General features: G+C 40.4%; 1 protein-coding gene across 1 annotated transcript in view; it reads right to left on the reverse strand.

The window, feature by feature from the left end:
* Positions 1–7,992: 7,992 nt before the first annotated feature.
* LOC140459887 (interleukin-20 receptor subunit alpha-like) overlaps positions 7,993–26,752 on the reverse strand; it is a 46,871-nt gene continuing 28,111 nt past the window's right edge. Inside the window, exons 3-7 of the mRNA XM_072554383.1 lie at positions 20,986–21,164; positions 19,550–19,725; positions 17,287–17,431; positions 15,661–15,800; positions 7,993–10,688 (exon numbers count right to left, since the gene is read on the reverse strand). Coding sequence (XP_072410484.1) covers positions 9,579–10,688; positions 15,661–15,800; positions 17,287–17,431; positions 19,550–19,725; positions 20,986–21,164 — 1,750 coding nt within the window. The 3' untranslated portion in view covers positions 7,993–9,578. The remainder of the gene's footprint in view (positions 10,689–15,660; positions 15,801–17,286; positions 17,432–19,549; positions 19,726–20,985; positions 21,165–26,752) is intronic.

Consider the following 26,752-nt stretch of genomic DNA (forward strand, 5'->3'; position numbering starts at 1 on the left):
CCTCCTACTTTAAAAATCACAATTTCCCCTCCCACGTGGTGGATGATGCCCTCCAGCTCATCGCATCCACATCCTGCACCTCCGCCCTCAAACCTCGCCCCTCCAATCACAACAAGTACAGAATTCCCCCGGTCCTCACCTTCCACGCCGCCAACCTCTGTATCATCCTCCGCCATTTCCGCCAGACCCCACCACCAGAGATATATTTCCCTCCCCACCCATATCCACTTTCTGTAAAGACCATTCCTCCCTCGTGACTCCCTCGTCAGGTCCACACCCCTCACCAACCCATCCTTTCCTCCCGGCACCTTCCTCTGCCACCACAGGATTTGCAAAACCTATGCCAACAACTCCTCCTTCACCTTCACCCAAGGCCTCAAAGGAGCCTTCCACATCCATCAGAGTTTAGCTGCACATCCACATGTCATTTACTATATCATTGTTCCCGATGCAGTCCTCTACATTGGGGAGACTGGAAGTCTACTCTCAGAGTGCTTCAGAGAACATCTCTGGGCCTGGAGGAAGAAAGCCTCATCTTCTGCCTCAGGACCCTCCAATCACTTGGCATCAATGTGGATTTCACCATTTTCCTCATTTCCCCTCCCCCCACCTTATTACAGTTCCGAACTTCCAACTTGGAACTGTCCTCATGACCTGTCCTACCTGTCCATCCTCTTTCCCACCTATCCACTCCACCTACCTACCACCATTACCCCCACCTCCATCCACCTACTGCACTCTCAGCTACCTTCCTCCAAGCCTCACCCCCGCCTGTTTACCTCACCACCCCGAGGCTCACAGCCCCATTCCTGATGAAGGCCTTTTGCCCAAAACGTCGATTTTCCTGCTTCTCGGATGCTGCTTGACCTGCTGTGCTTTTCCAGCACCACACTCTCAACTCTAATCTCCACCATCTGCAGTCCTCAGTTTTGCCAAGTTGAAAACCAAATCCAAAGTGTCTTGGGGCAGAGAAATTAAAGTAATTTGTGGGTAATAACCAAATCCAGGGCAGATGTGTGAGTCTCTGCGTTTGGTGAAGATGTTTTTCCTTTCTTTTCGTGGTGACTGTTTATGGTTTGGGTGAGAACCATGGTGAAATTGTGGGAGGACTTATGGAGAACAAATGAATTAAGGGGTTGTATCACTAAGACAAGCTTAGAGTTTCGTAAGAGGGAATCAAGAGGACATTTTAATGAAAAAAAACATGTTTATTGTTGAGCCAAACCCAGTACCTGTGTGATTTTGTTCCAAAAGTGTGTGTGTGTGTGTGTGACAGAGAGAGAGAAAGAGAGAGAGAGAGAGAGTGAGAGAGACACTTACAAAGGCAGCACCAGGGAGAAATCATGTCACAAAATGTTCAATGTAAAAATGATCAAAAAATAATAACAGACTACTTAAAAGGAAGTTGACAAAATGTACCCAAATTTGTGAATGTTGTTATTAAAAACAGAAGATAAACTCAGCAGGTCTGGCAGCATCTATAGACAGAGAAGCAAAGCTAATGTTTTGAGACCAATAACTTCTTCGGAACTGTGTCTCTTTTCAGGGAGGTTGTCAGAGATGCTCAGCTTCTTCAGAATTTTTGAGACTTCCAGTATCTGCAGTATTTTGCTGTTATTTGTGAATGTTTGAGATGTGAATTGAAGATTATAGACATTCAGAAAAGATCCTAAGTGCCAGGAATCCTGCCTCTTTTAATGGTCTATTGGAAACTTAGGCCTTCTGGGAATCAAAAGGGTGACTGTCAGCTGGTGTGAAGGCCTCCTTACACTGGGGCTTAATATCAACACAGGATGAGATTAACCATAAAGTTTCAATTGGAATTCTGTTTTGATGGCTTGATGGTGCTTCAATTTGAAATGGCAGGATAGAAATGATCTTGCACTAGCAGGTTGACATGAACTCGTTGCAGGGAACAATTGATACACTGGGATAGGCAGAATAGAACAATATAAATATTGGAATATTGCATGCAATTCTGGTCTCCTACCTAGCGGAAAGATGTTGTGAAACTTGTAAGCATTCAACAAAAGATTGACAAGGATGTTGCCAGGGTTGGAGGATTTGAGCTAAAGGGAAAAGGTCAATAGGCTGGGGCTGCTTTCCCTGGGGTGTTGGAGTCTGAGGGGTGATGTTATAGAGGTTTAAAAAATCATGAAGGGCATGGATAGGCTAAGGATACAAAATCTTTTTCCTGGGTAGGGTGAGTCCAGAACTAGAGGGCATAGGTTTATGATGAGAGGGGAAAGATATAAAAGAGACCAAAGAGACAACGTTTTCACGCAGAGCGTGGTGCGTGTATGGAATGAGCTACCAGAGGAAGTGGTAGAGGCTGATACAACTACAGTATTTAAAAGGCGTCTGGATGGGTATATGAATAAGAAGGGTTTAGCGTGCTGGCACACTATTTGCCAAGTGCTGGCAAATAGGAATAGATTAGGTTGGGATAGCTCGTTGGCATGTTGGACCGAAGGGTCTGTTTTTGTGCTGTACATCTCTATGATATTATCTGGGTAATCCAACATGGGTGGGGGAGAGATTGTTGTGGAAGAAATTTGCTTCTGTGTGAACTGGTCATTTTTTGAGGTATTTTTGGTGTTGGAGGTAATTTCCTTGAATTCTAGGAGCAATAATTACTGTTTTATAAGCTGTTGCATTATTTTGGAACTTTGAGGGAAAAAAGTTTAAAACAATGGCACTTTAAAAAGGAGGAAGACAGACAAAGGCAGTGACCATATGATCTGAGAAAACAATCTACACTGCTGTCTGACATAACAGTGAATCTGCATAGTTAGTGCCTTTGCTGTTTGAGTTCAAGTATCTCTGGACATCGGAGTGTGATGAAGAAAAATGAACAACAGCAAAATTCACAGCTGATCTTGGAGGAATCTGTGTGGGAGAACTTGCAGCACAGGAACAGATAAGTACATAATGTTTAGGTGTAATCTTGCTGTAAATTTACAATATTGAGTAGAGTGGGTTCTTTCTTGATTATATGTTTTATTGAGATCTGTTTCTTGATTAAATTTTAATAATATAAACCATAAGTATTAAGTTAGCCTGAAGCAGTGTGTTTTTAGAGAAATAAGTCAGTGCTATTTTCTGAGTCTATAGATTGTGAAGGAGCAAAGGTGATCTTTAGTAGAGCGATATGCTCTTCCTGTCAGATGTGGGAATTTAGGGAGAGTTTCCATATTACTGATGATTATGTCTGTAGGAAGTGTCTTTGGTTACATATCCTATCATATTGCATGGATCGGTTGGAGGGGCAGTTAGGGGCAATAAGGAATTTACAGAAGCTGGGGGTGTGATGGATGGCAGTTACAGGAAATTATTCTTGGGAAATAACTGAGGTATCAGTGGGGGAGCACTTTGGGGCCACCGACCATAATTCCATTAGTTATAAAATAATGATGGAAATGGATAGACTGGATCTAAAAGTTGAAGTTCTAAATTGGAGAAAGGCCAATTTTGACGGTATTAGGCAAGAACTTTCAAAAGTTTATTGGTTGCATTTTTGCAGGTAAAGGGATGCCTGGAAAATATGAAGCCTTCAAAAATAAGTCCAGAGACAGTATATTCCTGTTCGGGTGAAAGGCAAGGCTGGTAAGTGTAGGAAATGATGAATGACTAGAGAAATTGGGTTTTGGTTAAGAAAAAGAAGGAAGCATATGACAGGTATAGAAGAATCCCTGGAAGAGTATAAATGCAGTAAGAGTATACTTTAGAGGGAAATGAGGAGGGCAAGAAGGGCACATGAGATAGCTTTCGTAAATAGGGTTAAGGAGAATCCAAAGGGATTTTATAAATACATTAAAGAAAAAGGGGTAATCAGGGAGAGAATTCGGCCTCTCAAAGATCAGCAAGGCAGCCTATGTGTGGAACCACGGGAGATAGAGGAGATACTGAATGAGTATTTTGTGTCAGTGTTTACTGTGGAGAAGGACATGGAAGATATAGAATGTGGGGAAATAGATGGTGATATCTTGAAAAATGTCCATAATACAGAGGAGGAAGTGCTGGATAAAAGGTGCTTGAAATGCATAAGATTGGATAACTCCACAGGACCTGATCAGGTGCACCCTAAAACTCTGTGGGAAGCTAGGGAAGTGATTGCTGGGCCTCTTGCTGAGATACTTGCATCATCAATAGTCACAAGTAATGTGCCGGAAGACTGGAGGTTGGCTAATGCGGTGCCACTGTTTAAGAACGGTGGTAAGGAAAAGCCAGGGACCTATAGACCGGTGAGCCTGATATCGATGGTGGGCAAGTTTTTGGAAAGAATCCTGAGACACAAGATCTACATATATTTGGAAAAACAAGGACTGATTAGAGATAGTCAAGATGGTTTTGTGCGTGGGAAATCAGGTCTCATGAATTTGATTTGAGTTTTTTGAAGAAGGAACGAAGCAGATTGATGAGGGCAGAGCAGTAGAGATGATCTATATGGACTTCAGTAAGGTGTTCAACATGATTTCTCATGGTAGACTGGTTAGCAATGTTAGGTCACATGGAATGCAGGGAGAACTTGCCATTTGGATACAGAACTGACTCAAAGGTAGGAGACAGGGGGTTGTGGTGAGGGTTGTTTTTCAGACTGAAGGGCTGTGATCAGTGGAGTGTCATAAGGATTGGTGCTGAGTCCACTCCTTTTTGTCATTTACATAACTGATTTGAATGTGGACCTTGTGGGCGGCACGGTGGCACAGTGGTTAGCACTGCTGCCTCACAGCGCCAGAGACCCGGGTTCAATTCCCGCCTCAGGCGACTGACTGTGTGGAGTTTGCACATTCTCCCCATGTCTGCGTGGGTTTCCTCCAGGTGCTCCGGTTTCCTCCCACACTCCAAAGATGTGCAGGTCAGGTGAATTGGCCATGCTAAATTGCCCGTAGTGTTAGGTAAGGGGTAGATGTAGGGGTATGGGTGGGTTGTGCTTCGGCGGGGCGGTGTGGACTTGTTGGGCCGAAGGGCCTGTTTCCACACTGTAAGTAATCTAATCTAATCTAATTTCCATATACTCAAAGGAGATTATAGTTAGTAAGTTTGCAGATGACACTAAAACTAGAGGTGTAGTGGACAGCGAAGGTTACCTCAGAGTACAATGGAACCTTGATCAGATGGGCCAAATGGCTGAGAAGTGGCAGATGGAGTTTAATTTAGATAAATGTGAGGTGCTGCATTTTGGAAAGGCAAATCAGAGCAGGACATGTACACTTAATGGTTAGGTCCTGGGGAGTGTTGCTGAACAAAGAGATCTTGGAGTGCAGGTCCATAGCTCCTTGAAAGTGGAATCGAAGGTAGATAGGATAGTGAAGAAGGTGTTTGGAATGCTTTCCTTTATTGGTTAGAGTATTGAGTACAGGAGTTGGGAGGTCATGTTGCAGTTGTACAGGATATTGGTTAGGCCACTTTTGGAATATTGCGTGAAATTCTGATTTCCCTCCAATCACAAGGATGTTGTAAAACTTGAAAGGGTTCAGAAAAGATTTACAACGATGTTGGCAGGATTGGAGGAATTGAGCTTTAGGGGGAGGTTGGATAGGCTTGGGCTGTTTTCCTTGGAGCATTGAAGGCTGAGGGGTGGCCTGATAGAGGTTTATAAAATCATCAGAGGAATGGATATGATAAACAGACAAGGTCTTTTCCTAGGGTGGAGAGTCTAGAACTAGAGAGGTTTAGGGTGAGAGGGGAAAGATATAAAAGGAACCTAAGGGGCAACTGTTTCACATAGAGGGTGGAAAGAGCTGCCAGAGGAAGTGGTAGAGGTTGGTACAGTTATAACGTTTAAAAAGCATCTGAATGGGTTTATGAATAGGTAGGGTTTGGAGGCATATGGGCCAAGTGCTGGCAAATGGGACTAGATTAGGTTAGAACATCTGGTTGGCATGGATAAGTTTGACCGAATGGTCTGTTTCCGTGCTGCACATCTCTATGATTCTCTGACACTATATCTAAAAACGTTAAAATAAACAGGTTTGTGATTTCCTGGATTCTCCTGAAAATGAATTATAGTTTTTACCTCTCTCCTAAAAGTGCTGAATGTAACAAAACACATCACTTCAAAGTAAAAAAAGGTTTGTCAGGTGCTAATACATAAATCATCACCAAGAAATACAGACTCGACTTGAAAAACAAGGATTATGTGCTTCTATTGCTAAAATAGTCCTTTGAAACTTTAAGGTTCATTATCTGATATTGGGAACAGAAATCTCTAAAACACAATATTTCCTGTTCCTATCTTTGTATCCTCTACTCCTTCAGTAAGCTCAGAGATAATCTTTTACGTGAGAAGTATCAGGTAATTTCAAGTTGGACTGCACACTGACTCTTAAAATGAAACAGAAACCAGGTACAACATAGTTTGATGTTTAATTCAAGAACATAGCAGAGAAATAGAACACAGCTGAGTTTAAAAACCTGAATTATGGACTATAAAATCTCCATTAAACAATCTGCATGGAAGCAATTTTTTTTCACATTCTAAGTTATCATTCTTTTTTGACAGTGCATCATTTTGCATCAACCAGATGTCTGAACCTAATCTGATGCTTCAGTTAATGCATTGAAAAGCAAAAAAATGCAGGAAATGTTTTCTTTCTTATTTACAAGCAGGAAGGGATAGTTCTTAAGGAGTTGTTTCTGCCAAAAGAACAGCAGGTAAGAATGACTAGCTGCCACTGATCTGCACCTTGAATCTCCCACAACCCTGCCTCATCCTACATCCCGTGAATGGGGATTGTTTAAATTACTCCCAGCAGTGGGTCACAGAAGTACCCACCACGTGCAGACAGACCTCCCTGAGGGGAGAGGAGGAAGCAGCTTCCTTAAGAATTCAGTGCTAGGTGGGCAGTCTGAGGATCCTATTACCAGATGTCAGGTTGCCTTCCCAGCCCTGAACAGCTTTATCCATGTCCTTTACTGAACGCCACACCATACCACAGACCCTGTCATATCATGGCTGTTTTCAGCACAGCCAACCCATTCTCACCTATTCATTGCCCCCCTTATCAGCTTTTCTCCTTTCCTGGCTCATTGTCTCTTTGTGTGCCTAACTGACTTTTCTTTTCCCTCTCTCTCTCATTCTCTTTCTCTCTCTCCAACCCCATTTCTGTTTATCTGCTGACTTCTCTCCCACCCCTTGTCATCAGCATAAATACCTCCTTTTTCTAGCTACTATCAGCTCTGGAGAAAGTTCACTGGACTCAAAACATTAACTCTGATTTCTCCCAACAGATGCTGAGTTTGTCCAGCAATTTCTATTTTTGCTCTCTTCTCAACACCTCCCTTTGGCATATTGCTAGCTCTACTATAAATGAGATCATAATAAATCCTCACCTTTGGGCCTGAATTGATATTTACCTTTTGAATTAGAAAGACGATTTCCCATCAAACTTTCATGCCCTTTTGGAGAATAGGGAACAGCTTAGCCCAGTTACAGAGTAAGTCACTGGTGTAAGACTGTGATAGACCCAAGCAATCACGAAAATAATTTGAACCGAAAGAACTGCGGATGCAGCATCAGCAGTTCTTTCTGTTTTTATTTGATATCTAACGTATTGCTACATCTCTTCTAGGTATGCCCACCTTGAAGAAGTCCTGCTTCTCTCTCTGACAGGATTTCCGTTATAAGCTAACATTTTCCGAGGTATCATCAGTTCTGAGGAAGGGTCAGCAGACTGAAACATTAACTCTGATTGTTCTTCACAAAAATTAATTATCTGGTCATGATTACATTTATTGTGGGAACTTACTGTGCACAAATGGACTGTCACATCTCCTATGTTCTGGATTAGTGGTGCTGGAAGAGCACAGCCATTCAGGCAGCATCCAGGTAGCTTCGAAATCGACGTTTCGGGCAAAAGCCCTTCATCAGGAATAAAGACAGTGAGCCTGAAGCATGGAGAGATAAGCTAGAGGAGGGTGGCTTATCTCTCCACGCTTCAGGCTCACTGCCTGTATTCCTGATGAAGGGCTTTTGCCCGAAATGTCGATTTCGAAGCTACCTGGATGCTGCCTGAACTGCTGTGCTCTTCCAGCACCACTAATCCAGAATCTGGTTTCCAGCATCTGCAGTCATTGTTTTTACATCTCCTATGTTACCATACACTCAAAAGTATTTCATTGCTTGTAAAGTGCTTTGAGACATGTTGAGGTGGTACAAGGTAATATATAAATGTAAGCTCTTTTGCTTGAATTTTGGCATTCATTGTGTTGCGTATTCTCTCATTTTTGTCACTCACTCCCACTCTCAGCACTGATCGGTGACCAGCAGGTAAAGGTCAGACAGATGTATAACACCAAATAGCCTTACAATTTTAGAATAGCAACTTGTATTGTTGTCAATGTACATATTGTCCAAGTAAGGTAATCAAGTTACTGACCATTTCATACTGGGGAGTTGTGCACCAATGACCTCAAAGGACATGATTCTAAACATTACACTCAACAAATTCAGAAATGAAGTTTTGGATTGGAATTTAAGTCCAGAGGTGAAAGGGCAAAATATCAAACCATGTATCTCCACATTGGCTAGCAATGCTATTTTGTATGTCTTGTTGAATTAATTTATCCTGCTTATTCAGTTCTTTATGTCACATTAATACTTACTGGATACTAGTACTTTCTGCCTGGCTATTTTCTGATTCCAGTGGACTGCATGATTTTGCCATGTCCATGGGCCAGCTACAAAACTCTGCCTTAGGATTAGCGTGGTATTGCCAATATCGGTACTTTGCACTGAATTGTGGAGGTAGTTGCTGCAGTTACAATAAATTTGGTGATGACACCCAGCTTACACTACTGCTGAAGCTGCTATTTTAGACAATGGCATTAAGACAAGAGGTAATGGCTACATAAATTTGCATTGCGTCCTTGGCTAATGTTAAATTGGAGGCATGAGGGGAGAATGTTTCTAAAATTAATTTTTAAAATATGCAAACAAACCCATAAAGTTACGAACTTTATGAAAGAGTCCATCTCTGTTGTTAGCATCAGCAACAGCTTATATTTTTATAGCAGCTTTAACAGAGTAAAAGGTCTGAAAGCACTTCACCAGTGCATTGCAAAATAAAACTCAATGAAAAACCATAAAAGATATATTCGGGCAGATGTCTGGGTCAAAGTAATAGGTTTTAGGGAGCATTTTGAGGGAGGACTCAGAGTAACAGTGTTGTTAGTTGAGCCTCCAGTTCTTGAGTTCTGATGTTAACTGGGGTGCATCCACATGTTCAGCTCATGGGAGGCATAGGAAAACGCCAAAGGACAGCTTCTCTTTCTAATTTGTCAGCCAGAGAAGCTGCATGACCTGATGAGAGAGAACACAGAAAAATGAAGAAGTGGAAGCACCCAGGTTGACATCATAATGAAAATACACATGGTACAAAGGATCCTCGATTATCCGAAGGACACCAGCATTTCGTTTGGTTAATCAAATTCTGGATAATCGAATGCCAGATAACATAGTTTAGCCAAGCATCAGGATCTTGCGATCTTGCTGGAAACTTCAATATCCGGATAATCGAATGCCGGATAATCGAGGTTCCTCTGTATATGTTTCCAGTGATATGCCTGTACATTTGCTATGCCTGTACATGCAGTTTCCATTGTTTTTGGAACTGTGATAAGTAATCCTCTTCTTCAGTCATTATTGGCTCATCTGAAAGATCTTTGGTATATAGTGAAGAAAGAAGATCAGTCTCTGGCTCTGCAGTATGTTTCAGAAAAATACTGTTCTCTGAATCCGATATGGTCAACTTTCCAGTATTGATATCCCAATCTAATATTGTTGTATCTGGCTCCTCAACTTCATCATGCTGTTCTTCATTCAGTAAGTGGAAGTTACTAACTAATGTACTAGAACAATGGTCATCATCACCGAGTACAGTCTTTTCAGTTAATAGCTGTGTTTGAAATTGTGATGTATAATCACACTGTTCTAGTTCCTGGCGCATTGTTGGCAGGTAAAGCATATCATGTTGCGGACAAATAGGTCCATATGATCCAACTCTGTTGCAATTGGTATCACTCATTATAGTTTGTGTGTTCTTACCCCTTGCCTGTGAACAGTATGTGTAGATAGCCTGCTGTGGCTCATCAACCTCCCCATCAGGACTGTGGAAAACATGCTTACAATATGAATCACGAGTGGAACCTGCTCCAATGAAACTATAATCAATACTGTGCTGTGTAGCATTTCTGTCCAGAGGCTGTGATGGGAGTTGTGATTTGTACCCAACATGTGGCAATTCTGTACACTTCACACTTGGCAGCTGGATGTCTAGCTTCTGCTGAGGCTGAATCAGGTTCTCCATTACGATTCCATATTGAACAACATTCTGTGTCTCCCTTCCATTTGAGTGATGGGATTGAACTCCGTGATTATTTGGTTGGGATTGATAGGAAACCTGCGCAACATTCTCACTGCTACTTGCACACTCTTTCGTTGTTGGCTTTTCCATACCCTGAGGCTTGTATACAACCTTGCTGTTGCTTATTAACAAAGGTAGGCCATTCCATTCTTTGGCAGACTTGCTGCTGACTAGGGAGGTTAAAGGAGCATCACCATTGTCAGCAGCTATGCAACCATTTGACAATGCTTTTTTATCCGTATTTTCTAAAACCATAACGTTAACCTTCAGAGGCTCCGGTGGGATAAATATGAATGTCTTTGATGGCCGATACTGTAGTAGCTGAAAGAAAGAAGAGATAAAATTGGAGCATGAAATAGCTTCAAGCAGGTAAAATGTAGCATGTAATCCCAATTACATCAGTGCTAACATTAATAACTAGTGTCAAAGAAGTGCTTTCTGCATGAAAGTATGTTATTTGGTTTTCTTAAAGGTTGTATCCTATTGACAGTGTAGAATAGTGACATCATCACTTTGATGTTTAGAATACCAAATTGAAAGTTTCCTTGAAGTTCTACAGATTGGAAAATTCACAACCATAGCCCACCGTTTTGTCCTCTTCCACAGCTTGTACATGATTCTCTCAATGGGAGCTGAGATCAGAAAATTGGACATATACTGCTCATAGCTTTTTGAACATTCAGATATTGGATGGGCAATTGCAGGAAACTTGTATTTAAATTTTCTAATTAGAGCCCTTGGCTTGAGGATGAAAACTTTGAACTAGAGCTTTTAAAACGAATTGGTAAAATAATCTGAATTAACCATAAAGTTTTGTTTTTAATGGCAAAGTGTGCTGAATAAGAGTTTGATAAGATTATTATTCTGAAGTTGTGAGGGGCCTAAACTGTTCAATCCTATTTCAATACATTTCTCTGATGATATAGTGAGGGAGCAACTGAGCCATAGAGACTAGGGGAAAGACATTTGTGCTTTTCTTGCAAGGAGCTATCTTAGTATGGTGATTAGGGTGCTACAACTGGGCTCTGCCTTCAAAATAGGAAACATTAACTAGAATTCCCATTGTTGCTCAATATAGTGACCCCTCTAAGCAATGGATTTGGGGTCAAGATTTGGGCTCAACTTTGTTGGTTCTGACTACTGATACTCATACATAAATAATGGCCACCAGGTGGAAAAACGATGGGTATTCTCCATGGAACTGCAACACTGCAAAGAGTGAGAGCTTTTAACAAAAGAAGAAAAGAGATAAAATTAGCATAACAGGTAGCTTTTAGGCATTTGGAATATTTTAAATGAAACACCGAGCCGTAGACAACTTATTCTCTTTATCTTGTCAACCCATTAGTTACCCCAGACAGGGTAAATGCAGTAAGGATGTTTCTAATGACTGGCTTGTTCAGAACCAGGGATCACAAGTGAAGATAAGTAAGGATATGAGGAGAAATATCTTCACCCAGAGAGTTGTAAGCCTGTGGAATTCTCTGCCACAGAAAGTGGTTGAGGCCAAAATATGGAATATTTTCAAGAAGGAGCAAGGTATTATTGTTAGGACTAAAGAGATCAAAGGACCAGCTATGATTATATTGAATGACGAAGAAGGTCTGAAGGGCCAAGTTGCCGAATTCTGCACCTATTTTCTATGTTTCTAGATACACATTAACATGAAGACATGGTAGGGTCCTTATCTTTTTTTAGTTAATGAGCAATGTTTTCCAATCAATGTGCAGTTTGAGTAGAATTAAATAAATTTCTGGTGCACAACTACCCGTTCTGAAGTTGCGTACTGTATTTAAAGGACATTTTAAAATAAACTAAAAAAGTTCTAGCTTTAAAATTGTAACATTGTTTTATTTGCAGTGATAGATAGTACCATAACGTTGGGAAAGTAAGCAAGCATTTATGTAAGGGAATCATTGACCTTGATCTCAATTGAATTGGAGTTTTCAGAAGATGAGAGTTTGCAGAAAAGATTCACAAGAAAGGCTTCAGGATGAGGGGATTTGATTATGAGGATCACTTAGACAAGCCGGGTCTGTTCTCCTTGAGAGCAGCTGATGCGTCTGAATGACTACTCCTGTTCCTACTTGTTATTGTCTTATTGTCCTGAACAGGATAGGTAGGAGATGTGATAGTTAGATCTGAAAGAGTATATAGGGAGAAACTGTTCCCATTGGCAAAAGCATTGAGAAGTAGAGGACATCGAATTAAACTGATTAGCAGAACAGTCTCAAGTGTGGTGCTGGAAAAGTACAGCAGGTCAGGCAGCATCCGAGGAGCAGGAGAATCGAGCAGTGACTGTGCTTTTCCGGCACCACATTCTCAACTCTAATCCTCAGAATCTTCAGTTCTCACCTATGAGGAAAATGTTATTACTTAGAAAATCAGTAGGAGCTGAAATGCATTTCCTGAAAAGACAGTGGAAGCAAATTTAATGTGGTTTTCAAAATTCAGCTGTTTAAAATTTCAATTAAATATAAAAACAATATGCTAACATTTAAAAACACATTCTAACATATACATTCTCTGTTAGCACCCTCTCTTGTCTATTTATTTTTTCTTGATTGCAGAACAGGATGGCCAAGTCTAGAGGCAATACAGAAATTATATATGTTGTACACTGGTTGAAGTACAGTTTGCCCTTTCTCAAGACTCTACGTGTAACAGAAATCTCCCCTGGACTTTTGTTCAGGTAATTAATGAATCTCATACCCTTCTAAGTGTAGAAGCCAACATTCTTGAGCCTCTGCTATAGCGTTGGCTCCTTCATGCTGCAACTTACAACCAGAATCTGATTCTTTTAACTTGAATGTGAAGTTCCTTTAAAAACTCTCAGTTCTCGTTGATTTATCTTATTATCTCATATGCAGTTTTGGTCTATATTCCCACTGCAGTGCCTATTCATAGTCTGTATACCTCTGATAGTAGGAGAAAATGAGTACTGCAGATGCTGGAGATTAGAGTCAAAACATGTGGCACTAGAAAAGTACAGCTACTCAGGCAGCATCCGAGGGGCAGGAAAGTCAATGTTTCGAGCATAAGCACATTCCTGATGAAGAGCTTATGCTCGAAACTTTGACTCTCCTGCACCTCAGATACTGCCTGAGTAGCTGTGCTTTTCCAGCGCCAGACTTTATGTCCATGATAGTGTGTATTAGCTGAGAGTATTTACGATCATGAACTTTACTCTTAAATAGACTCATTGATTTTTACAGTACAGAAGGAGATTATTCAGTTCATTATGTCCATGTTAGTCAACAAAGATCTCACAATACTAATCCCATTTTCCATCTCTTGATACATAATCATGGTGGCAACAATAAACATTGCTTAACTATTACAAGAGTTGTGAATTAGCCACCTTTTCAGGCAGTGAGATCTAGACTTCAACCACATGCTAGATGAAAGTATTCTCTTCAACTATCATCTTACCTTTTTATGCCCCTGGTTATTACTCCACGGATAATTTTTAAAAAAAAAGTCTTCTCTCCACCATATGTATGCCGCTCATAATCATATACCCCTCTAACAAATCATGTCTCAATCTTCACAACTTTAAGAAAAATAACCCTGCCTTATCCAATCATTCCTCATATCTCTAGCCCAAGGCAATGTCATAAATCTCCTGTGTATCCTTTCTAGTGCAATCCCAAAGCTGTAGTCCTTCAGTTGTACCTAACTTATGTTTTATACAATTCCAATGTAACGTGTTATGAAGTTGAAGGCATGTATTGTATCTTTAAGAGTGACTGAATGCTTTACTGAACTGAGAGCTTACAAGTACCTGTGTATATGACTAGATGGCAGTCCCAGAGTGTACTGGAAAATGGGTTATAGTTATGTTTTGACAATGATCTGAATTTAACCAAACAGTTTAAATCATGCCCCAGGATACTAAAACCCAATCAAGTTTGAATTTATGTTTTGCCAACATTGAACCAGTGAGACAATCCAACGTTGGTAGGATATAAAATGTGGGCATTTTGAAAATTAGTCAGACAGCAACTGCTGTTGAGATAAAAATGCATGGAGAGCTAACATCTTGCTCTCCAAGAAATTAGGAAACACTCTCTGTCAAATGTACCTTTGCATATGAAACATATTCACAGCAAAGGAAAGAAGATGACCCAGGGAGATCCTTAACTGGAAGAAGACAGATAGAGAAGCCAACAGTGGCTGTGCAGTTTTGGAATTAAGTTGATAACATTTTAATAGTGCCTTATTGGAACAGCATATTGTTACAGAATTGGAGGCAGATAATAAGTAGTTAAGAGAAAGGGGGGGGGGGGGGGCTTAGAATTGTGAATAGCTGTTTAATGTTCACTTTTTGACTTAAAAATAAATTGATGTTATTTTCTTTAAATAGTGAAATTTGTGAGTTCTCTGTCACTCATATTTTAACAGATTATGAGGCAAGGTGAGCTTTTCTGGGTGTTTGGTTTAATTAACAGAAGGGTTCACCACTGTGTCATAACAAACCTTCTTGTTCTTGTATGCTATGATGTTACCAATAAAGGCAAGGATCCCATCTTCCCTCTTAAGCACCTTATACCTTTATCGACTTGCCCTACAAGAATCCATGGATATGCACATCAAGGTCCCTCTGATCTTCAGTACTTTTCTGGGTGCTACCACTCAATTCCCTGCTTTGTCAACCTTTCCCAAGTGCAGTTCCTCACACCTATTCTGGGTAAATTCCATTTGCCATTGCTCTGCCCAGCTGACCAGTCTCTTGATATCCTCCAGCAGTTTATGCCTATTGTCCTCACTATTTACCATGCTATCAATTTTCAAGTCATTCAAAACTTCTCAGTCACTCCCCTTTCACTTAAGTCCAAATTGTTAAAGCACACCTCAAACAATTAGACTTTCAGTCACAGAAAAATTCCCCCTACCGTCGCCATGTACTTCCTGCATCCCAGCCAACTTCGGATCCAATGTGTCACTTTGTTTTGGATCCCATGGGCACTTACTTTCTTGATCAGTCTGACATAGAGACCTTATCAAAAGCCTTGCTGTAGTACACATAGATATGCATTAGTTGTACTAAGTAAGAATACTTTAAATATCTGGCAGCAATATGCACATTACTTCCTAGTGTTATTAGCACTAGGAATGATTCAATTACTTATCTCTTCTCTGCCACATTTATAAAATAGGGCAAACACTTAAGATATTGCAGATGATATATTCCCTCAAAAGCACCCTTTCTGCACAACAGATTTCTTGTATGTAGTGGAATAAACACATATTAATCATAGTTCATTATAATACGCTAGTAGAAACTGCTTACCAGATTTACAGGTTGCTTCTGGTCACTGGTGTACACATATTTGTACATGAAACAACCCAGTAACGTGAACAGAAAAATGGAAACAAAGATTGGTAGAACACATCCAAGCAGGATCATTTTGATCATTTGTTTCACAGGATCTGTAATGGTAGAAATGAAAGGAAAATGTACTGAAAATGCGTCAGAAAATCGTCTTGTCCACAAATCTTTAACGCAGAATCTCAGCAAATCTGACAGCATATGTGGAGGCAGAAACAGAGTTAATGTTTCAAGGTGAAGATCTTTTAACAGAATTGGTAGGAGTTAGAAATGTATTACTTTTTGAACAAGGTATTGCGGGAAATGAAAGAAAAAAGGAACTTTCAGACAGAAGTGCAAGTCTAATTCTGCTGTTTTTCGAACAATTTGTCTTCCAGCCTATCGCAAGCTTTTTTTTGTCTTTTTTGCATTGAATGATCTAACACTGGCAAGTTTTGAAAGCTGGGAAATGGGATATGTTATTAATAGGATGACAACAAAAGGATATTGTGAAAGAATACTGATTAGTTTGCCTAATTAAGATTAAAAATGCTAGACAAAAAACAAGCACAAAGGATTGAACTATCTCTTTGAATGTAGACTTTTGATTAATAAACATTTAATATGATTTTATGCAATATAACAGTTTTGTGCTCGTTGATTCTTTTAAACTCTTGTGGAACATAGGCATCACTGGCCTAAAAAACATTTATTTTCCATCTCTAACTGACTTTTAACAGATGGCTAAGGACATTTCAGGGGTAATTAATAGTCAACTATATTGCTGTGGGTCTGTAATCAGACCAGGTAAGGGTGACAGGTTTCTTTCCCAAAGAACGTGACTAAATCAGATTAGTTTTTATGACATTTGATAGTAGTTGTCATAGTTATCATTACTGGGACTAGCTTGATGTCTCGCTTCAGTTGTAGAGAAAACTGGTGATGCTGCACATGGACCACTGAGTTCACTTGCTGAAGGAAGGATATAATTTCAACAGAGGGAGTGCAGCAGATATTCATCAGATTGATCCCTCAGATGGTGGGATGTCCTTTGAAGAGAAATTGAAGCTAATGGGTCTGAACGTTTTGGAGTTTAGAGAAATGAGAGGCAATTTCACAGAGACTTTGAAAATTCCTAAAGGGATAGATAAGGTACTGTAGATGCAGAGAGGATGTCTCCCCTGACTAGGTGGTCAAGAACCAGGGGACACAATACCGTATATTGGATGACGGGGAGCTTCTTCACTGAGAGGGTGGTAGTTCTTTGCAATTTTGCACACCAGAGGGACGTGGAAGTTCAGAAGTTTAGCCAATTCAAGACAGATTGATAGATTTCTGGTTATTAACGATAGGTATGGGGATAGTCTGGGTATGCAATGTTGAGGTAGATAATTCAGAATGGCAAAGTAGTCTCCAGGGACTCAATGACTTACTCCTTCCTCACTATATTCCAGATGGTGCAAGCAGAGTTCAAATTCCACTAGCTATCATGGTGGAATTTGAGCCCTTGCCCCAGAGCTTGAGCCTCTGGATTACTAGTCCAGTGAACCACCGTTGTGTCACCATTTCTTTGTAAAAATAGTTTCATATTTAAAATAACAGTCTCACCTTTTGGAGTTGTTGCACAAACAGTCTCAGATGGTTCACTTATTCTGTGAAAGGAATATTCCACTGTTTGAGCTGTCACACAATATGTGGTATCATGCTCCAGGGTATCCACTTTTTTGAATTTACCACTGTCAGGGAAAATGAGCTGGAAGATAAAGAACCAATTATCTAATAGTTAAAAATAACAACAACTGCATCTTTGTTAAGTAAATATGCTTGCCCAGAAATAACCTATGTAACAATTATATGCATTTCATTCATGAGCCCACCTTGACTGATGAAACAGTGCTCCTTCATATCAGATTCCATTTACAGGAAGCACAAGGGAGGATGACAAGGGAACAGAATATATTATGGGTGGAGGACTTCAGTGTCCATCGCCAAAATTGACTTAGCAGCACTGCTACTGACCAAGCTGGCTACAGCTGGAAGTACTGTGTCTGAGGCAGGTGGTGAAGGAATCAACAAGAGTGAAAAGTCTGCTTGAACACCTCCTCATCAATCTATCTTACACAGATACATCTGTCCAAGACAGCATTGATAACAGCGACCACCGCACACAGCCATGTAGAGACCAAGTTTTGTTTTTACAAGGAAGGTATTGACCATTGTGTTGTCTGACATTAACATCATCCTAAACAGGACAACCTTGAAACAGATCTAGCAACTTAAAACTGGGCATCCATTAGGCACTGTGGGCCCTTGACAATAGTGGAATTGAATTCAGGCAGAATCTGTAAACGTATGGCCTAGCAAATGCTTGACTCTACCATTAGCACCCAACTGGTAAAGCAGCCTTGGTTCAATGAATAGTGTAGGGGAGCACATGTAGGTGCAGAGTTGTGTATAGCTATAAATGACATGGTGAAGCTACAACACAGGACTGCGTGAATGCCAAACAGCAGAAAAGCGTCATGCAGTAGACAGGGCTAAGTAATTCCACAACTAAAACAGATTCAATATAAGCTTTGTAGGCCTGCCATATGCAATTGTGAATAATTATGGATAATTTGTTTAAAAAGCATTTATGGGATATTAGCGTCACTAGGCTAGGCCAGCTTTTACTGTCCATTCCTAATGCCCAGTAGACAGATAAGAGTTAACGACATTGCAGTGGGTTGAGAGTCACATGCACGCCAGACCAGGTGAAGGGTGGCAGATTTTGTCCCTGAAAGTTATTTGTGAACCAGATGAGTTTTAGTAAGAATCAACAATGGTTACGTGGTTATCATTGGCTAGCTTTTAGTTGCAGAATTTTTTAGAAGTCAAATTTCATCATCTGTCACAGTGGATATTCTCTACATCATAAAGTCAGAAATGGTGATGTTTGCCAGTAACAGCACAATGTTCAGCACTATTTGCAACTCTTTACATCCTGATGCAGAACATGTCCAAATGTTGTATAACCTGGACAATATCCAGACTTGGTTGACAAATACCAAGTAACATTCATGCCACACGAGTGCAAGGTAATCTTGAACAAAAGAAAATCTAATTCTCATCAGTCTACATTCAAAGGCATTTGTGTCACTGAATACCTTACAATCAGGTCATGGGGATTACCATTGACTCGTAACTGAACTGGAACAGCCATGTAAATGCAGTGGCTGCAAGAGTAAGACACAGGATAGGCATTCTGCAGTGAGTAACTCACCTCCTGACCCCCAAAGCCTGTCCACCATCTACAAGGCACAAGTCAGGAGTGTGATGGAAGACTTACAACTTGCCTGGATGACAGCAGCTTCAACAACACTTAAGCTTGACACCATCCAGGACAAAGTAACCTGTTTAACTGACATCACATCTACCAACTTCAACATTCAACCCCTTTACCATTGATGTAAATTAGCAGCAATGTGCATCATCTATAAGGGGCATTGGAGTAAGTAGCAAGGCTCCTCTGACAGAACCTTCATAACCATGACCACTGCCATTTTAAAGGACAAAGGCAGCTGATGCATGGGAACATCACCTCCTGCCTAGCTACTCACCATTCTATTTGGAAATATTTCCTTCATTATCAATAGGTCAAACTCAAGAACACTCTCCGTAACAGCATAATGAATGTTCCTACACCCCCAAGTACCACAGTGATTGAAGAAAGCAGACCACCATCTTCTCCAGAGCAATAATGAATGAGGAATAAATGCTGGTCCAGCCAGTGACACTGCATCACATGAACAAAAGTAAATGATTATGCTTTGTGAACTAACCACCAGTGTGTTTGTATATTTTGTTTTAATAATGTATGAAATTTTCTTACCGACTTATTTGTCTTTCTATTGGTAACAGTCAAATTGTATTTTAAGTCATGAAAAATTTTAGCCAGTGAAATAGCTCGAGGCTCATTGTTTGTCTTCCACTTTTTGGGAACCGTCAAAGTAATGGAGATGGAACAGACCCCAGCTTTTACTTCTACTTTTGGAGAACTGATGTTTGCTGAAAAACAATTGATATATAGCTATTAAAAGAGGATGCACAGCAATGGCCCTAACAGTTATAGTGCATTTTGCTATTCAAAACAACAAATATATTAGTTGTACTTAAATATAATAAGACTTCCCTGCTCCCAAGGAGTATTATAAAAAAATTGTTAATTTGAGGCACAAAAGATAATATTGAGTCAGATGACAAAAGCCTTGATCAAAGTAGTAGATTTTAATGAGTACCTGAAAGGGGCTGGGGGAAGGAGGGGATGGGTAAATATGTCAGGGTCCGATTTTCACAGACATGACAATTTTCCAGGATCTAAGAGAGACTCGAGACAGAGGACCTAAAGGCACCCAAGTATCTGTCATTAACTGCACATGAAGTTGTTTGCAAGTTTTTGCTTGGATTGAGAAGGCCAAATTGGTGAGGATTTAAAATGAAGCTGGGCCGGCAGATTTGTCGTGCTTGAGACAGAGGGGAAATCTCCAGGACAACCTGAAAGGCAGTTTGGGGAAGGAAAAGAATGAAAGTGACCCTTGCGAGCTAAGATCAGTGTTGACTAGTTCTGGGAGAATAGAGTGACTGCGAGTTTTGAGAAGATTTGAAGTTCAGGTTGAGGTTCTAGATGTAGGTTTGCTTGCTGATGTGGAATGTTCGTTTTCAGACGTTTCGTCACCATACTAGGTAACATCATCAGTGAGCCTCCGGTGAAGCACTAGTGTTAGTGACCGACTTTCTATTTATGTGTTTAGGTTTTCTTGCTTGGTGACATAATTTGACCCTCTGAGAAAAAGAACCAGAAATGACAACACCATGGGAAATGATGTCACCAACCCAAGGAAACCTAAACACATAAATAGAAAGTGGGTCACTGGAGGCTCATTGATGATGTTACCTGGTATGGTGATGAAACGTTGACAACAAACCTTAAAGCTCAGTGAGCAAAATAACATCCAGAATAGAGCGTCCACTCAATCATCAAAGAAAAGCAATTGTGGTGGAAAATGTTTGGTCATTTTAAATGATAAATATAGGACTTTTCCTGTAGTTTAAATATAAGCATTTCTCCTGAAATGGTGCTTAGTCAATGGTGCTTTAAATATTTTTGTCATCTTCATACATGAAAACGTTTTGTGTCATCTATTCAGCCATTCACTCGAAGTTAATTTTTTTTAAAAAGCTGTTAGCTACTGCAGGGATCATGACAACATTTACAACAGATACAGGTAAAATTTGTACCTTTACAGCAAAGTTTAAATCTGCACTTACTTTCCACCTTTGGATTGAATCTTCCACTTTTATTCCAATCTGAAAATCCTGCTCTTGAAATAGCTCTTACTCTGGCATAGTAATATTCTTCACTGTCAGCTGTCTCATTTGAAACATCACAGTATGTTCTGGTAATGTTCTGGCATTCCTTTTTGTTCTTCCAATCTTTTTCTCCATATCTGATTTAAAAGTAACATTGTTAAGTCTTATCTACAAACATTGATTTTCAAACTGACCACATAATGTAACTAGGCAATTGCACACACACTTCTCCATGCTTTCAATTCTTCACACAACTCAAAGTGAAATTGTTTATCTTTTCCAGATTAATTTTGACCTTGGCGGAACTAAGCAATGCAAATACATTTTTATTCTGATTGCTTGTTGATTTTCTGTCACGAAAATGACTGCACGATTGGCACAGTGAAGCAGATGCCCTCCTCTCTAGACATTGTACTGTTGCATCAATCAAGGAATATTTACCCAATGTTGGCCACAAGTACCAAGGGTAATCCCAAACCAAGGTTAGCAGTAATAATAAAACAGAAATGATCCAAGGTCTTTCATTCTTCAATTATACATGCTGGCTAGTTAGCTTAAGCACCGCAGTACCACAAAGAAAGACATGAATGCAGCAACACTGCCAGTGAACAGTTGTTCAGACCATATTGTAGAATGACACTTTGGCTGCCTCACAGATAGTTACCCTTTAGCCTAAGTTCTAAATTCTAAAATTTGGATTAGTCAGGGATGGTGAAGACAGGACTGATTAATAACTATTGTCTATTAGGAGCAGGGGTGGTGGTCTGGGACAAGAAGCAGGATCACATTAAGGGAAATGCCAAAGAGTTAGTAACTGTTTCAAATATTCTGCACAAATGTATGTTTTCTGTGTTCTTGAAAAATACTTCAGAGGTGGTTGATGGGAAATGTTCATCCTGAAGCTCAGTTACCAGGGGTGTGCTGCAAGGATCTGTTTTGGGGCCACTGCTATTCATCATTTTTATAAATGATGTGGAGGTGGGCATAGAAGGATGGGTTACTAGGTTTGCAGATGACACGAAGGTAGGCAGAGTTGTGGGTAATGTCGAAGGATGTTGTGGGTTACAGAAGGACATAGACAAGATACAGAGCTGGGCTGAGAAGTGGCAAATGGAGTTTAATGTGGAAAAGTGTGAGATAGTTCACTTTGGAAGAAGTAACAGGAATGCAGAGTACTGGCCTAATGGTAAAATTCTTGGCAGTGTAGATGAACAGAGAGATCTCGGTGTCCTGGTGTATGAATCTCTGAAAGTTGCCACCCAGGTTGATAGAGTTGTTCAGAAGGCATATGTTGTGTTGCCATTTATTGGTAGGGGAATTGGCTTTCGGAGCCATGAGGTCATGTTTCAGCTGTACAAGTCACTGGTAAGGCCACATCTGGAGTATTGCGTGCAGTTCTGGCCACCGCATTATAGGAAGGAGGTAGAAGCTTTGGAAAGAGTTCACAGAAGACGTACTAGACTGTTGCCTGGTATGGATGGAAGGTCTTATGAGGAAAGGCTGAGGGAACTGAGGCTGTTTATGTTAGAGAGAAGAAGGTTGAGAGGTGACTTAATCGAGACATATAAGATAATCAGAGGGTTAGATAGGGTGGACAGTGAGAGCCTTGATCCTTGCATGGTGAAGGCTAACATGAGGGGACTTAGCTTTAAATTGAGGGGCGATAGATTTTGGACAGATATCATGGGTAGTTTCTTCACTCAGAGAGTAGTAGCAGCGTGGAATGGCCTGCCTGCAACCGTAATAGACTTGCAGACGCTAAGGGTATTGGACATATGGATAATAATGAAACGGTGTAGGTTAGATGGGCATCAGGTTATTTTCACAGGTTGGCACAACATTGAGGGCCGAAGGGCCTGTACTGCGCTGTAATGTTCTATGTTCTACACATTGACTCGCTTCTGACTCAGGTCAGGGGAGTAAAAGGGAATCGGAACTGTCCTAAAATAAAATAATGTTGGGTGGGTGAAGAAGGGCTTATGCCCAAAACGTCGATTCTCCTGCTCCTTGGATGCTGCCTGACCTGCTGCGCTTTTCCAGCAACACATTTTTCAGCTCTGATCTCCAGCATCTGCAGTTCTCACTTTCTCCTGGCAAATTGAATTGCAGAACTAACACCATAGTCAAGTTATTAAAAACAAAAGTTGCAAAATTAATAAGATGAATCAAAATAACTGCTGACACACATCAAGCCAGGTAAACGATGGATTCATCTGAGACAAATATTTGTCTAAGCATCAATACATTCACTATGTACTGTACAATATTTGTTTCATAAAACCACTTGTTTTTGAGAGGAACAATTGTTATCATTTGGGTCTTTCCATTAAGTGGTTTATATTGTAATCATGCATTAAAATCATGAACTGGTTCAGGAAGCAAGTGTAACACCGGTAACACAAGGGGAACCTGTGCTAATCACATGAACTGAACATAGTGACATATCCAAGGCTGTAAAAATAGGAATAATTGGAGATCATTTATATCTATGTACATATGTAATGTAGATCACCAACCATAATCCTTTAAACACTTTAATACTGTAATTCCATAGTTAAATTCAAAGTTAGCTTTTAAAGATTGGTCTCAGAACAAGGTGGGACGTATATTTGTCAAATCTGAACAGTATCTCGGAGATGTTACTTGACTTCCAGATCACTTGGTTAAAACAGATTCTTTTTATTCTTTAAGAGAGTGTAAGCATCTCTGGCTGGGCCTACACTTATCGCTTATCCTAATTTCCTTTGAGAAAGTAGGGATGAGCTGTCCTTTGGAACCATCACAGTCTATATGATATAGATACACTAGCAGTACTATTAAGAATGGAGCTGCACTTTTTGGATCCAGTGACAGAGAAAAAACAGTCATTTAGCACTAAGTCAGGTCAGCATGTGGCTTCAAGGAGAACTTGTGGGTGTTGGTGTTCCCATGCATCTTTTTTCTTTTTCCTTATAAGTAGTAGAAGGTGCTACTGAAGGTAAGGAGAGTTGTTGCCACAGCGCATCTTGTGGATAGTCAACACCTTGCCACTGTGTTTCAGTGGTGCAAAGTGAATGCTCAAGGTGGTAAGCAGTGCACAGATGAGCAGGCTGCTTTGTCCTGGGTGGTATTGAGCTTCTTGAGTGTAGATGCAGCCATAGTCATCCAGGCAATTGGAGTATTCCATCACCATTCTGACTTGTACCTTGCAGGTGGACTTGCTTTGGAGAGTTAGGAGGTAGGTTACTCACTGCAGATTGACTAGCCTTTGACTTACTCTTGTAGCCAGAGTATTTATAAGGTTAGACTGGTTAAGTTTCTGGTTAATGGTGAAATTTAGCATGTGGATAATGGAGATTCAGTGATTGCAATGCTATTGTACATCAGGGAGCTGATCAGATTCAGTCTTGTTGGAAATAATCTTTATTTGGCACTTGTCTGGCAGATATGATGCTTGCCACTTAGCAGCCCAAGCTAGTGATAGTAGTAATAACAATGCAAAGAAGATGCTGGGTTACAGGACACATCAGTTGATTTGAAGTTTCCAGAGGCCATTCTGAAGGTGTACAGTGCTGCCCTGCTCAAACTGCATCTGAAGCTCAAATTAGGGTTGATCTAACATTTAGATTAGATTAGATTACTTACAGTGTGGAAACAGGCCCTCCGGCCCAACAAGTCCACACCGCCCCGCCGAAGCGTAACCCACCCATACCCCTACATCTACATCTACCCCTTACCTAACACTACGGGCAATTTAGCATGGCCAATTCACCTAACCTGCACATCTTTGGACTGTGGGAGGAAACCGGAGTACCCGGAGGAAACCCACGCAGACACGGGGAGAACGTGCAAACTCCACACAGTCAGTCGCCTGAGGCGGGAATTGAACCCGGGTCTCTTAGACAGTTGTGAATCTGTCGAATTCATTGCCCCAGAGTTCAGCTGATGCTGTGACACTGAATCAATTTAAGGAAGAGATGGACAGATTTTTAATTAGGAACAGGTTGAGTTGTTATGAGGAATGGACAGGAAAGTGGAGGTAAGGCTGAGGTGAGATCAGCCATGATCATATTGGATGGTGAGCAGGCTGAATTCCTTACACCTGCTCCTTGTTATATTTTCTTACTGTAGTCTCAAAGACTGTGGAGAACTTGATACCCAGTGTCAGAGTGACACACCAAGATGGACAGTTTCACAAATGGGGGTTCTCTACTTCTGGAACGAGAAGTCTTAGAGAGAATCTTGCAGCGATATATCCAATAATTAATTGGCTCAAGAGTGAAAACCAGAAAACAATGTTTTTAGTGACAAGGGGACAACAGCAGAAGATCCTTCAAGGTCATTATGATGAAAACAACATTATGACAGACATCACAAATTGTCCAACATTTTCCATTCAAATTTTTTTTTAAAACTGATTGGCAGGAAGACGTGAAAAACACCTCTGTGAAAGCTATCTAATCCAAAAATACTGGACTCATTTGAAAGAATCCAAATGCCATAGTATAAAGAGTTAGCAGAGTTAGCAAGGCCGATGCAACCCTGAGACAAAGTAAGCAGTTAACTAGTGCCGTATGAGCAAAACCTAATATTAATTTTAAGTCTATTCTTCATTTATTTGTTCATTGTGAAGTGTTTTGTTTCGTCATTATGAAATGACTTTCTCTCACAGTGAACCTGCCTTCACTGTAATACAATGTCCATGAATTCAAAAGTATTTCAATGAAATCGTGGCATCTCATGTGATTGAGTTTTCTGCATTTTCTGAAACGCATTCAATCATATTATATTAAGAAAATACTGGTACTAACATAGCACGTCTAATGTAACTGGAGGAAGGCAAGGGAAAAAGGCAATTTAGGGAGCAAGTCTAGAACTTAGAGTTTCGTTGGCTGAAGGCCCCGCACAAAAAAATTAATTTACGGATCAAATAAAATGCATAAAAGGCTAGAATTAGATCAGTGCAGATGTCTCAGATAGTTGTGGGGCTCGAGGAGATTATAGGGATAACAAGAGGGATGAAGGAGCGATATCATGAAGGTGCAAACTGAAGGATGAAAATGATAAAATTGAGACAACATTAAATTGGAATTCAATGCAGGTCACTGAACAGAGGTTTTATAGGTGAGCACGGTTTGGCACAAGGACATCTGAAGTAGAATTTTAGGTGATGTAAAGGTGAAGGAGAATAGAGGAGGCCAACCGTGAGTGCATTGGTCCAGTCAAGTCTGAAGGTAAGATGAAACTGACACACCTTATAAATATTTTTAATGTTTTTTTCACAAACATATTAATTATTTTCTTCAGCACTGACAATAAATCTTTACCACACTTTCTTTCATGGGATTTTCTTTATTATAATGAACTATTCGATTGTTTGGTTGTCTAAAAGTTCAAGTGCACAAATTGTACTGCTTGGGAATATTAGAAAGCTGTCTGAAAGTGGTAGTGATCTATAGTGATCTATATGGACTTCAGTAAGGCGTTCGACAAGTTCCCCCTGGGAGACTGGTTAGCAAGGTTAGATTTCATGGAATACAGGGGGATCTGGCCATTTGGATACAGAACTGGCTCAAAGGTAGAAGACAGAGGGTGGTGGTGGAGGGTTGTTTTTCAGACTGGAGGCCTGTGACCAGTGGAGTGCCACAAGGATCGGTGCTGGATCCTCTACTTTTTGTCATTTACATAAATGACTGAGATGTGAGCGTAAGAGTTACAGTTAGTAAGTTTGCAGAATTGGAGGTGT

Source organism: Chiloscyllium punctatum, chromosome 3, assembly GCF_047496795.1.
Source record: "Chiloscyllium punctatum isolate Juve2018m chromosome 3, sChiPun1.3, whole genome shotgun sequence".
Classification (NCBI taxonomy): Eukaryota; Metazoa; Chordata; class Chondrichthyes; order Orectolobiformes; family Hemiscylliidae; genus Chiloscyllium; species Chiloscyllium punctatum.